This window comes from Monodon monoceros, unplaced genomic scaffold (assembly GCF_005190385.1).
Source record: "Monodon monoceros isolate NGI ecotype Baffin Bay Population unplaced genomic scaffold, NGI_Narwhal_1 Super_Scaffold_21, whole genome shotgun sequence".
NCBI lineage: Eukaryota > Metazoa > Chordata > Mammalia > Artiodactyla > Monodontidae > Monodon > Monodon monoceros.
Window position 1 is genome coordinate 7,143,360 of NW_021703778.1, and position 13,339 is coordinate 7,156,698.

At 41.5% G+C, this 13,339-nt stretch overlaps 1 protein-coding gene across 5 annotated transcripts in view; it reads left to right on the plus strand.

Annotated features, from left to right (window-relative positions):
• The window catches only part of DCLRE1C (DNA cross-link repair 1C), a 49,803-nt gene that overhangs the window by 26,242 nt on the left and 10,222 nt on the right, over positions 1–13,339 (plus strand). For all 5 annotated transcript variants that reach the window (XM_029237813.1, XM_029237817.1, XM_029237814.1 and 2 more), the window contains 2 exons: positions 1,704–1,805; positions 12,875–13,011. In XM_029237813.1, coding sequence (XP_029093646.1) covers positions 1,704–1,805; positions 12,875–13,011 — 239 coding nt within the window. The remainder of the gene's footprint in view (positions 1–1,703; positions 1,806–12,874; positions 13,012–13,339) is intronic.

The following is a 13,339-nucleotide window of genomic DNA, read 5'->3' on the forward strand; positions in this document are numbered from 1 at the left end:
GTTAGAAACAATTCTAGAGAAGGAATTTTAAAAGGGAGAACAGTGAGGTTTTTTAATTTAAAAATTTATTTATTTATTTATTTATGTCCATGCTGGGCGGCATGCGGGATCTTTGTTCCCCCACCAGGGCTCGAACCTGCGCCCCCTTGCAGTGGAAGCGTGGAGTCTTAACCACTGGACCACCAGGGAAGGCACTGGTGAGGTCTTTTGATAGAGGGACCTAAGAGATGATTTATGGCAACCTTTTCAAGCATCTTCATTTTTGTGAGGATGAAAGTTTCTCCCTGTTTCTCTGTACATCTCAGAATTTGCCTCTTTTATATCCTTCTTAGGCCAGAAAAGTCAATTCCTTGTTACTTCTTGTTACTCATTAGTAAACAGGTAGTGAGAGGAATAAGGATAAGTTACAGGATATCACAGGATAAGTAAGAAGTCATGCTCGGGTTCTTTTTTAATTTATTTATTTTTGGATCTGTTGGGTCTTCGTTGTTGCACGCGGGCTTTCTCTAGTTGCGGCGAGTGGGAGCTGCTCTTTGTTGCCGTGCACAGGCTTCTCTTTGCGGTGGTTTCTCTTGTTGCAGAGCACAGGCTCTAGGTGCGTGGGCTTCAGTAGTTGCAGTACGCAGGCTCAGTAGTTGTGGCTCACGGGCTTTAGGTGCGCGGGCTTCAGTAGTTGTGGCGCACGGGCTTAGTTGCTCCGCGGCATGTGGCATCTTCCAGGACCAGGGCTCGAACCTGTGTCCCCTGCATTGGCAGGCGGATTCTTAACCACTGCTCCACCAGGGAAGTCTCATCCTCGGGTTCTTGCTATAGCTGTCTTGGTATTAATTACCACAGCGATTTAACATTATTCTAAAGTGTTTTGTTATTCAGACTTCGAAAAGAGCATACTTTTTTGAGGAGTGCTATTTCATTATCCTTGTATTAATTTAAGTACTTGCTGTTTACTCAAAACTACCCAGAAAACGATTCAAGTAAAACCGACATGTGGGTTTTAACAATTTAAAACGTATTCGCTTTAAAATTCTAAAGGTGGCTGAGGTTTGTTTTGTTTTGTTTTGCTTTTTTGCATCTGCCCTCCTCCTTTTCATCCAATAAAAAGGTGTGTGGAAAGGGAGGACCTGGGTCTCCACTTCCTCGTCCCACTGGCCTCCCTCTCCCCCAGCTGCCCGTATGCAGTGTGTTGTGTGTGTCTTCATGAGCAAGTGATTCATTTGTTTAGTATTTTATTTTATTTATTTTTTGGCTGTGCCTCATGGCTTGCGGAATCTTATTTCCCTGACCAGGGATCAAACCCGGGCCCCGGCAGTGAAAGTGCCAAGTCCTAACCACTGGACCGCCAGGGAATTCCATGAGCAAGTGATTCTTGATTGTTCTCTGCAGTACACCCCATATTTAGAATAAAGCTTGACATAGAGCAGGTGCACAATAAATATGAATCGAATGACTCTTGATGGATCGATCCAATGAAATCCACCAGCCGAGTCGCCAGACTTTTCATTACCACCCACAACGGGTGGTAACGCAGACTGCTGGAAATGGGATCTCAGCGTCCTGCGTTGAAATAGCTGAAAACTAGGCTTCAAGGAAGAAGAAAGACTTAGTTTTAACTGGATGATTTGCCCTTGCCTAATTACCCTTAACACTTTATTTACAGGAAATACAATTCCAATAATGTGCTTTATTTGTATTGTTTTCCTCAGGTTCACGTGAATAAACTAGACATGTTTCGAAACATGCCTGACATTCTTCATCATCTCACAACAGACCGTGACACTCAGATCCATGCGTGTCGGCATCCAAAGGTATGTGGTGAAGTGTTTCTCTTTGTTTGTGTGATCCATGAAAAACAGAATTTTAGGTCCAGAAGGAAACTCAAATTCCATTTTGTTGGCTCTTCAATTTACAAACGTAAAAACTGAGGCTGAGATCTTGTTCGTAGATCAATGTCATGCAACTACACATCACTGTATTCCATTACCGTAAACTTCCTAATTAGGAAACAGACACAGATGTTCAGTACTTTTAATTTTTTTTTACATCTTTATTGGAGTATAATTGCTTTACAATGGTATGTTAGTTTCTGCTTTATAACAAAGTGAATCAGTTATACATATACATATGTTCCCATATCTCTTCCCTCTTGCGTCTCCCTCCCTCCCACCCTCCCTATCCCACCCCTCTAGGTGGTCACAAAGCACCGAGCTGATCTCCCTGTGCTATGTACCTGCTTCCCACTAGCTATCTATTTTACGTTTGGTAATGTATATATGTCCATGCCACTCTTTTGCTTTGTCACAGCTTACCCTTCCCCCTCCCCATATCCTCAAGTCCATTCTCTAGTAGGTCTGTGTCTTTATTCCTGTTTTACCCCTAGGTTCTTCATGACATTTTTTCCCCTTAAATTCCATATATATGTGTTAGCATACGGTATTTGTCTTTCTCTTTCTGACTTACTTCACTCTGTATGACAGACTCTAGGTCCATCCACCTCATTACAAATAGCTCAATTTCGTTTCTTTTTATGGCTGAGTAATATTCCATTGTATACATGTGCCACATCTTCTTTATCCATTCATCTGATAGTGGACACTTAGGTTGTTTCCATCTCCGGGCTATTGTAAGTAGAGCTGCAATGAACATTGTGGTACATGACTCTTTTTGAATTATGGTTTTCTTAGGGTATATGCCCAGTAGTGGGATTGCTGGGTCATATGGTAGTTCTATTTGTAGTTTTCTAAGGAACCTCCATACTGTTCTCCATAGTGGCTGTACCAATTCACATTCCCACCAGCAGTGCAAGAGTGTTCCCTTTTCTCCACACCCTCTCCAGCATTTATTGTTTCTAGATTTTTTGATGATGGCCATTCTGACTGGTGTGAGATGATATCTCATTGTAGTTTTGATTTGCATTTCTCTAATGATTAATGATGTTGAGCATTCTTTCATATGTTTGTTGGCAGTCTGTATATCTTCTTTGGAGGAATGTCTATTTAGGTCTTCTGCCCATTTTTGGATTGGGTTGTTTGTTTTTTTGTTATTGAGCTGCATGAGCTGCTTATAAATTTTGGAGATTAATCCTTTGTCAGTTGCTTCATTTGCAAATATTTTCTCCCATTCTGAGGGTTGTCTTTTGGTCTTGTTTATGGTTTCCTTTGCTGTGCAAAAGCTTTGAAGGTTCATTAGGTCCCATTTGTTTATTTTTGTTTTTATTTCCATTTCTCTAGGAGGTGGGTCAAAAAGGATCTTGCTGTGATTTATGTCATAGAGTGTTCTGCCTATGTTTTCCTCTAAGAGTTTGATAGTTTCTAGCCTTACATTTAGTTCTTTAATCCATTTTGAGCTTATTTTTGTGTATGGTGTTAGGGAGTGATCTAATCTCATACTTTTACATGTACCTGTCCAGTTTTCCCACCACCACTTATTGAAGAGGCTGTCCTTTCTCCACTGTACATTCCTGCCTCCTTTATCAAAGATAAGGTGACCATATGTGTGTGGGTTTATCTCTGGGCTTTCTATCCTGTTCCATTGATCTCTCTTTCTGTTTTTGTGCCAGTACCATACTGTCTTGATTACTATAGCTTTGTAGTATAGTCTGAAGTCAGGAAGCCTGATTCCTCCAGCTCCATTTTTCTTTCTCAAGATTGCTTTGGCTATTCGGGATCTTTTGTGTTTCCATACAAATTGTGAAATTTTTTGTTCTAGTTCTGTGAAAAATGCCAGTGGTAGTTTGATAGGGATTGCATTGAATCTGTAGATTGCTTTGGGTAGTAGAGTCATTTTCACAATGTTGACTCTTCCAATCCAAGAACATGGTATATCTCTCCATCTATTTGTATCATCTTTAATTTCTTTCATCGGTGTCTTATAATTTTCTGCATACAGGTCTTTTGTCTCCTTAGGTAGGTTTATTCCTAGATATTTTATTCTTTTTGTTGCAGTGGTAAATAGGAGTGTTTTCTTGATTTCACTTTCAGATTTTTCAACATTAGTGTATAGGAATGCCAGAGACTTCTGTGCATTAATTTTGTATCCTGCTGCTTTACCAAATTCATTGATTAGCTCTAGTAGTTTTCTGCTAGCATCTTTAGGATTCTCTATGTATAGTATCATGTCATCTGTAAACAGTGACAGCTTTACTTCTTCTTTTCCAATTTGGATTCCTTTTATTTACTTTTCTTCTCTGATTGCTGTGGCTAAATCTTCCAAAACTATGTTGAATAAGAGTGGTGAGAGTGGGCAACCTTGTCTTGTTCCTGATCTTAGTGGAAATGCTTTCAGTTTTTCACCATTGAGGATGATGTTGGCTGTGGGTTTGTCATATATGGCCCTTATTATGTTGAGGAAAGTTCCCTCTATGCCTACTTTCTGGAGGGTTTTTATCATAAATGGGTGTTGAATTTTGTCAAAAGTTTTCTCTGCATCTATTGAGATGATCATATGGTTTTTCTCCTTCAGTTTGTTAATATGGTGTATCACGTTGATTGATTTGCATATATTGAAGAATCATTCCTGGAATAAACCCCACTTGATCATAGTGTATGATCCATTTAATGTGCTGTTGGATTCTGTTTGCTAGTATTTTGTTGAGGATTTTTGCATCTATGTTCATCAGTGATATTGGCCTGTAGTTTTCTTTCTTTGTGACATCCTTGTCTGGTTTTGGTATCAGGGTGATGGTGGCCTCGTAGAATGAGTTTGGGAGTGTTCCTGACTCTGCTATATTTTGGAAGAGTTTGAGAAGGATAGGTGCTACCTCTTCTCTAAAAGTTTGATAGAATTCTCCTGTGAAGTCATCTGGTCCTGGGCTTTTGTTTGTTGGCAGATTTTTAATCACAGTTTCAATTTCCGTGCTTGTGATTGGTCTGTTCATATTTTCTATTCTTCCTGATTCAGTCTTGGCAGGTTGTGCATTTCTAAGAATTTGTCCATTTCTTCCAGGTTGTCCATTTTATTGGCATAGAGTTGCTTGTAGTAATCTCTCATGATCTTTTGTATTTTTGCAGTGTCAGTTGTTACTTCTCCTTTTTCATTTCTAATTCTATTGATTTGAGTCTTCTCCCTTTTTTCTTGATGAGTCTGGCTAATGGTTTATCAATTTTCCTTATCTTCTCAAAGAACCCCCTTTTAGTTTTATTGATCTTTGCTATCGTTTCCTTCATTTCTTTTTCATTTATTTCTGATCTGATTTTTATGATTTCTTTCCTTCTGCTAACTTTGGGGGTTTTTTGTTCTTCTTTCTCTAATTGCTTTAGGTGCAAGTTTAGGTTGTTTATTCTAGATGTTTCCTGTTTCTTAAGGTAGGATTGTATTGCTATAAACTTCCCTCTTAGAACTGCTTTTGCTGCATCCCATAGGTTTTGGGTCATCGTGTCTCCATTGTCATTTGTTTCTAGGTATTTTTTAATTTCCTGTTTGATTTCTTCAGTGATCACTTCGTTATTAAGGAGTGTATTGTTTAGCCTCCATATGTTTGTATTTTTTACAGATCTTTTCCTGTAATTGATATCTAGTCTCATAGCATTGTGGTCAGAAAAGATACTTGATACAATTTCAGTTTTCTTAAATTTACCAAGGCTTGATTTGTGACCCAAGATATGATCTATTCTGGAGAATTTTCCATGAGCACTTGAGAAAAATGTGTATTCTGTTGTTTTTGGATGGAATGTCCTGTAAATATCAATTAAGTCCATCTTGTTTAATGTATCATTTAAAGCTTGTGTTTCCTTATTTATTTTCATTTTGGATGATCTGTCCATTGGTGAAGGTGGGGTGTTAAAGTCCCCTACTATGAATGTGTTACTGTCGATTTCCCCTTTTATGGCTGTTAGTATTTGCCTTATGTATTGAGGTGCTCCTATGTTGGGTGCATAAATATTTACAATTGTTATATCTTCTTCTTGGATCGATCCCTTGATCATTATGTAGTGTCCTTCTTTGTCTCTTCTAATAGTCTTTATTTTAAAGTTTATTTTGTCTGATATGAGAATTGCTACTCCAGCTTTCTTTTGGTTTCCATTTGCATGGAATATCTTTTTCCATCCCCTTACTTTCAGTCTGTATGTGTCTCTAGGTCTGAAGTGGGTCTCTTGTAGAGAGCAAATATATGGGTCTAGTTTTTGTATCCATTCAGCCAATCTGTGTCTTTTGGTGGGAGCATTTAGTCCATTTACATTTAAGGTAATTATCGATATGTTTGTTCCTATTCCCATTTTCTCAATTGTTTTGGGATTGTTATTGTAGGTCTTTATCTTCTCTTGTGTTTCTTGCCTAGAGAAGTTCCTTTAGCATTTGTTGTAAAGCTGGTTTGGTGGTGCTGAACTCTCTCAGCTTTTGCTTGTCTGCAAAGGTTTTAATTTCTCCATCAAATCTGAATGAGATCCTTGCTGGGTAGAGTAATCTTGGTTGCAGGTTTTTCTCCTTCATCACTTTAAATATGTCTTGACAGTCCCTTCTAGCTTGCAGAGTTTCTGCTGAAAGATCAGCTGTTAACCTTATGGGGATTCCCTTGTGTGTTATTTGTTGTTTTTTCCCTTGCTACTTTTAACATGTTTTCTTTGTATTTAATTTTTGACAGTTTGATTAATATGTGTCTTGGTGTATTTCTCTTTGGATTTATCCTGTATGGGACTCTCTGTGCTTCCTGGACTTGATTAAGTATTTCCTTTCCCATATTAGGGAAGTTTTCAACTCTAATCTCTTCAAATATTTTCTCAGTCCCTTTCTTTTTCTCTTCTTCTTTTGGAACCCCTATAATTCGAATGTTGGTGCATTTAATGTTGTTCCAGAGGCCTCTGAGACCGTCCTCAGTTCTTTTCATTCTTTTTTCTTTATTCTGCTCTGCAGTAGTTATTTCCACTATTTTATCTTCCAGGTCACTTATCAGTTCTTCTGCCTCAGTTATTCTGCTATTGATCCCATCTAGAGTATTTTTAATTTCATTTGTTGTGTTGTTCATCGTCGCTTGTTTCATCTTTAGTTCTTCTAGGTCCTTGTTAAATGTTTCTTGCATTTTCTCTATTCTATTTTCAAGATTTTGGATCATCTTTACTATCATTATTCTGAATTCTTTTTCAGGTAGACTGCCTATTTCCTCTTCGTTTGTTAGGTCTGGTGGGTTTTTATCTTGCTTCTTCATCTGCTGTGTGTTTTTCTGTCTTCTCATTTTGCTTATCTTACTGTGTTTGAGGTCTCCTTTTTTGCAGGCTGCAGCTTTGTAGTTCCTGTTGTTTTTGGTGTCTGTCCCCAGTAGCTAAAGTTGGTTCAGTGGATTGTGTAGGCTTCCTGGTGGAGGGGACTAGTGCCTGTGTTTTGGTGGATGAGGCTGGATCTTGTCTTTCTGGTGGGCAGGTGCACGTCTGGTGGTGTGTTTTGGTGTGTCTGTGGACTTATTATGATTTTAGGCAGCCTCTGCTAATGGGTGGGGTTGTGTTCCTGTCTTGCTAGTTGTTTGGCATAGGGTGTCCAGCACTGTAGCTTGCTGGTCGTTGAGTGAAGCTGGGTGCTGGTGTTGAGATGGAGATCTCTGGGAGATTTTCGCCGTTTGATGTTATGTGGTGCTGGGAGGTCTCTTGTGGACCAGTATTCTGAAGTTGGCTTTCCCACCTCAGAGGCGCAGCACTGACTCCTGGCTGCAGCACCAAGAGCCTTTCATCCCCATGGCTCAGAATAAAAGGGGAAAGAAAGAAAGAAAGAGAGAGAGAGAGAGAGAGAGAGAGAGGGAGGGAAGGAGGGAGGGAGGGAGGGAGGGAGGAAGAAGGAAATAAAATAATATAATATAAAGATAAAATAAAATACAGTTATTAAAGAAAAAATAATTATTAAGAAAAAAAATTTTTTAAAGAAAAAAAAAAAAGACGGATGGATAGAACCCAAGGACAAATGTTGGAAGCAAAGCTATACAGACAAAATCTCACACAGAAACATACACACTCACAAAAAGAGGAAAAGGGAAAAAAATCATAAATATTGCTCTCGAAGCCCACCTCCTCAATTTGGGATGAGTTGTTTTCTATTCAGGTATTCCACAGATGCAGGTACATCAAATTGATTGTGGAGCTTTAATCCGCTGCTCCTGAGGCTGCTGGGAGAGATTTCCCTTTCTCTTCTTTGTTCTCACAGCTCCCGGGGTTCAGCTTTGGATTGGGCCCCGCCTCTGCGTGTAGGTTGCCGGAGGGCGTCTGTTCTTGGCTCAGACAGGACGGGGTTAAAGGAGCAGCTGCTTCGGGGACTGTGGGTCACTGAGGGCGGGGGGGGGGGGGGGGGGGGGAGGAGCACAGAGGCAGGGCGGGCCTGCGTTGCACCAGCCTGAGGCGCACCGTGCGTTCTCCCAGGGAAGTTGTCCCTGGATCCCAGGACCCTGGCAGTGGCGGGCTGCACAGGCTCCCCAGAAGAGGGGTGTGGAGAGTGACCTGTGCTCGCACACAGGCTTCTTGGTGGCGGCAGCAGCAGCCTTAGCATGTCAGGCCTGTCTCTTGGGACCGCCCTGTTAGCCGTGGCTCGCGCCCGTCTCTGGAGCTCCTTTAAGCAGCGCTCTTAATCCCCTCTCCTCGCGCACCAGGAAACAAAGAGGGAAGAAAAAGTCTCTTGCCTCTTCGGCAGGTCCAGACTTTTCCCCGGACTCCCTCCCGGCCAGCCGTGGTGCACTAACCCCCTGCAGGCTGTGTTCACGCCGCCTACCCCAGTCCTCTCCCTGCGCTCCGACCGAAGCCCGAGCCTCAGCTCCCAGCCCCACCCGCCCCGGCGGGGGAGCAGACAAGCCTCTCGGGCTGGTGAGTGCCGATTGGCACCGATCCTCTGTGCGGGAATCTCTCTGCCCCTGCACCCCCATTGCTGCGCTCTCCTCCGCGGCTCCGAAGCTTCCCCCGTCCGCCACCCGCAGTCTCCGCCCGCAAAGGGGCTCCTGGTGTGTGGAAACCGTTCTTCCTTCACGGCTCCCTACCACTGGTGCAGGTTCCATCCCTATCCTTTTGTCTCTGTTTATTCTTTTGCCCTACCCAGGTACGTGGGGGGTTTCTTGCCTTTTGGGAGGCCTGAGGTCTCCTGCCAGCGTTCACTAGGTGTTCTGTAGGAGTTGTTCCACGTGTAAATGTATTTCTGGTGTATCTCTATTACAAAGGGTAGGTTTTTTGGGGTTTTTTTCTGTTCTATTTCCTGAGACACAGTGGGTCTTCAGCTGTGGCATGAGGATCACAGGGTTTGGTGTCCTTTCTTTCTTGGCTTAAGGCTTTTGTTCCTGCTAGTGTTGGAGGGTCTCCTGCAGAGGTGGGGGGGTGGGGGCTGTGGCTCACCGTGGGGCAAGGACACTGGCAGCAGACGTTGTGGGAAGTACTCCTTGGCATGAGCCCTCCCAGAGTCTCAGTACTTTTAATTATTAATGAAATATATTTATACAATTGATACGTGTTTATTTGTAATGACTTATGTAATGAACAGTTTATTTGTAAGGAAATTAGTAACATGTTAGAGCTTATAATTTAAGAAAACAATCACAACCCGTTGTGATTTACTTTTTTAAAAAATAAATTTATTTATTTGTTTATTTTTGGCTGCCTTAGGTCTTCGTTGCTGCGCAGGCTTTCTCTAGTTGCGGCGAGTGGGGGGCTTCTCTTCCTTGCGAGGTGCAGGCTTCTCATTGCAGTGGCTTCTCTTGTTGTGGAGCACAGGCTCTAGGTGTGCGGGTTACAGTACTTGTGGCACGTGGGATCAGTAGTTGTGGCTCGCAGGCTCCAGAGCACAGGCTCAGTATTTGTGGCTCACAGGCTTAGTTGTTCCACGGCATGTGGAATCTTCCCGGACCAGGGCTTGAACCTGTGTCCCCTGCATTGGCAGGCAGATTCTTAACCACTGCGCCACCAGGAAAGCCCATGATTTACTTCTGAGACTCATGACATGTGCGCATTTATAAACTTTATTTTCCTTCTCCTCATTTGAGATAAATATCTAGATATAACTTTGCTTTGAATTTTAAAATAGTTACATGTATTGCTGGTCCAATTTCAAATGAATGTTTTTAGTGTCTTTGAAACTCACTGGTAATTGGTTTTCTGATGCCACCATAGAACTCTCTTCTCTTATTACCTGCCAGGTGTTAAATTTTAAATTGGCCTTTAACATTTCCATTTTAATTTATATTGTCATTCAATGTCACTGCTACTAATTAGTCATCTTCACATGTAGGGGTATGTGTGATCCTAATTGTTCTCTAAATCTTTAATCTTAGCATTCATATGCTGAGTAATTTTTATTTTAGTAAACAGTGCATTTATACATTTAGATAATCATTGTAACAGTAATATTAGGGCTTCCTTGGTGGCGCAGTGGTTGGGAATCCGCCTGCCAATGCAGGGGACACGGGTTCGAGCCCTGGTCCAGTAAGATCTCACATGCCGTGGAGCACCTAAACCCGTGCGCCACAACTACTGAGCCCGTGCGCCCCAACTATTGAGGCTTGCATGCCTAGAGCCCATGCTCTGCAACAAGAGAGGCTGCCGCAATGAGAAGCCCTTGCACCGCAATGAAGAGTAGCCACCGCTTGACGCAACTGGAGAAAGCCCGCGCACAGCAACAAAGACCCAACACTGCCAAAAATAAAAATAAATAAAATAAATAAATTAAAAAGAAAACAGTGATATTAGCTCCATCAGCCAAAATCCTAAAGTAAACTTGCTCAGCACTAAAGTAAAGCAAAATTTAAAAACAACAACAACAAAAAACGATTCTTATCCATAGCATGGAAGATTCTATTTCAGACCACCGCAGGAGAGCTACTAGGTAAGAAATTACTTTTGATGATTGGTCAGCTGCATACTATAACTTGCATCATGAATTTATTTCATCATTCTATTTGTATATGTACACACACACATACACATGCAATGAATTAATGGATGGATAAAAACAATGTAATACAAAGTAGAAACTGTTTTGTCCTTTTTCTTTTGGACTTGTACTCTTTGCCCCTACCATGCCCCATAAATATTTTAATTGGCAGATTTCTTTTTGGTCTAAATTTTCTCACAAACCACAAAGTAGCTTAACTCACCCCCTGTCATTTCCCACATGGCTACTCGCCTTGAAACACTACTTCTAGCAGCTTAAGGTATGTGTCTCAGGTCACATAGCCTTAAAAATATTCAACAGAGCAGCCTGCACAGCCCTGGAGCACTCTCACCCACAGCCTCGTGAGAAACAGCACCAAAAGTGCTCCAGTGATATTTGATTTGGATGGAGTGTTCATGGTTTCGAAGGATTCCTATCTAAATGTAATGTCTTTGGGAAAATAGTCCCATTGGCTTTCAACCTTTTAAAAACACATGTTACTTTCCTCTCCAACTTTATTTTGATAAATTTTAAAGCAGGGCTTCCCTGGTGGCGCAGTGGTTGAGAATCCACCTGCCGATGCAGGGGACACGGGTTCGTGCCCCGGTCCGGGAGGGTCCCACATGCCGCGGAGCGGCTGGGCCCGTGAGCCATGGCCGCTGAGCCTGCGCGTCTGGAGCCTGTGCTCCGCAACGGGAGAGGCCACGACAGGGAGAGGCCACGACAGTGAGAGGCCCGCGTGCCGCAAAAAAAAAAAAAAAAAAAAAAATTTAAAGCAGTAAATTTGTTAGACTAGTACAAAGAACACCATGTACTCTTTTGTTTTAAATTGAAGTGTAGTTGATGTACAATGTTATATGTTACAGTTGTACAATGTAGTGATTCAGTTTTTAAAGGTTGTATTCCATTTATAGCTACTATAAAATATTGGCTCTATTCCGCGTGTTGTACCATATATCCTTGTAGCTCATTTTAAACCTAAGAGTTTGTACCTCTTAGTCCCATGCCCTTATTTGCCGCTCCCCCTTCCCTCTCCCCACTGATAACCACTAGTTTATTCTCTGTATCTGTGAGTTTTGTTATATTCACTAGTTTGTTGTATTTTTTAGATTCTACATATATCACACAGTATTTGTCTTTCTCTGTCTGACTTATTTCACTTAGCATAATACCCTACACGTCCATCCATGTTGTTGCAGATGGCAAAATTTTATTCTTTTTTATGGCTGAGTAGTAGTTCATTGTATATATTTTTATACACCACATCTTCTTTATTCATTCATTTGTTGATGGACACTTAAGTTGATTCCATATCTTGGCAGTTGTAAATAATGCTGCTATGAACATTGGGGTGCATGTATCTTTTCAAATTAGTGTTTCTGTTTTTTTTTCTGGATATATACCCGGGTGTGGAATCACTGGGTCATACAAACACCGCGTCTTCTTCCTCTGGCTTCCCATGTGTTAACACCATCACGTCTGCTCCCTGACGTACTCTGTGTCTGTCTCTGTGTAACTAGCACCCCCACCCCCCAATCCACTTGAGAGTCAGTTGCAGATGCCATGACACTTTGCCGTAAACAAGGACGTTCTCCTGCACGACCACAGTACAGTTCCCACACTCAGGAAGTTTAGCATTGATACGACCCTACTGGATGTGATGGAGTCCATATTCACATTTCCCTCGTTGTCCCGATCATGTCCTTTATGGCTTGTGGAGGGAAGAGCAGGGCCTCCTGTTCTTAATACAGTCATCCAGGATTTTATTAAGAATCATCTTTTGCATTTGCTCAGGCCTCTTCAGTTTCTTTTCATGTAGATCAAGTCTCAAACCTTTTGCTTTTCTTTCATCACACTGACATATTTGAAGAGTTCAGGTCAGTTGTTTTGTGGAACATTCCTCAATTTGGGCTTACCTGTTTCCTCATGTCTATATATATATATTTTTTTTCATGTCTGAAAACTCATCTACATTTGTTTTTGAGACCCTGCCTACAAACAGATTTGTTGAAAATATTAAACTGCTTTACTATATTTTTAAAATCTTTTTTAGGCAGAGGAATATTTTCAGTGGAATAAGTTACCCTGTGGCGTTACCTCCAAAAATAGAATTCCACTCCACACAATCAGCATTAAGCCATCCACTATGTGGTTTGGAGAAAGAGCCAGAAAAACCAATGTCATAGTGAGGTAAGCAAGCAGTGTCTTTCGAGAGAAACCTTGCCTTGAGGTAAATCGATAGTTGAAATGCAATCTAGCCTAAGCCTAAGAAGAGGATATATTATAATTGTGGAAAATAACTTCTGAAATTTAAACTCTATTTAAACTAAACAGATGCGGCTTTCAAAGCTGTCTATTGGCTAATACCATTAGCCAGTATTTCCTGGGGTCTACTTGAGTTAGACAGATGAGAGGGTTAGAGACAGGGTGTCTTGCTTGGCAGGGAGTTAGGAACTGACGTTGTATGAAGTAGAAGCCTTTGGTGGAGTAGAGGAGTCCCATACTGATCACCACGTTT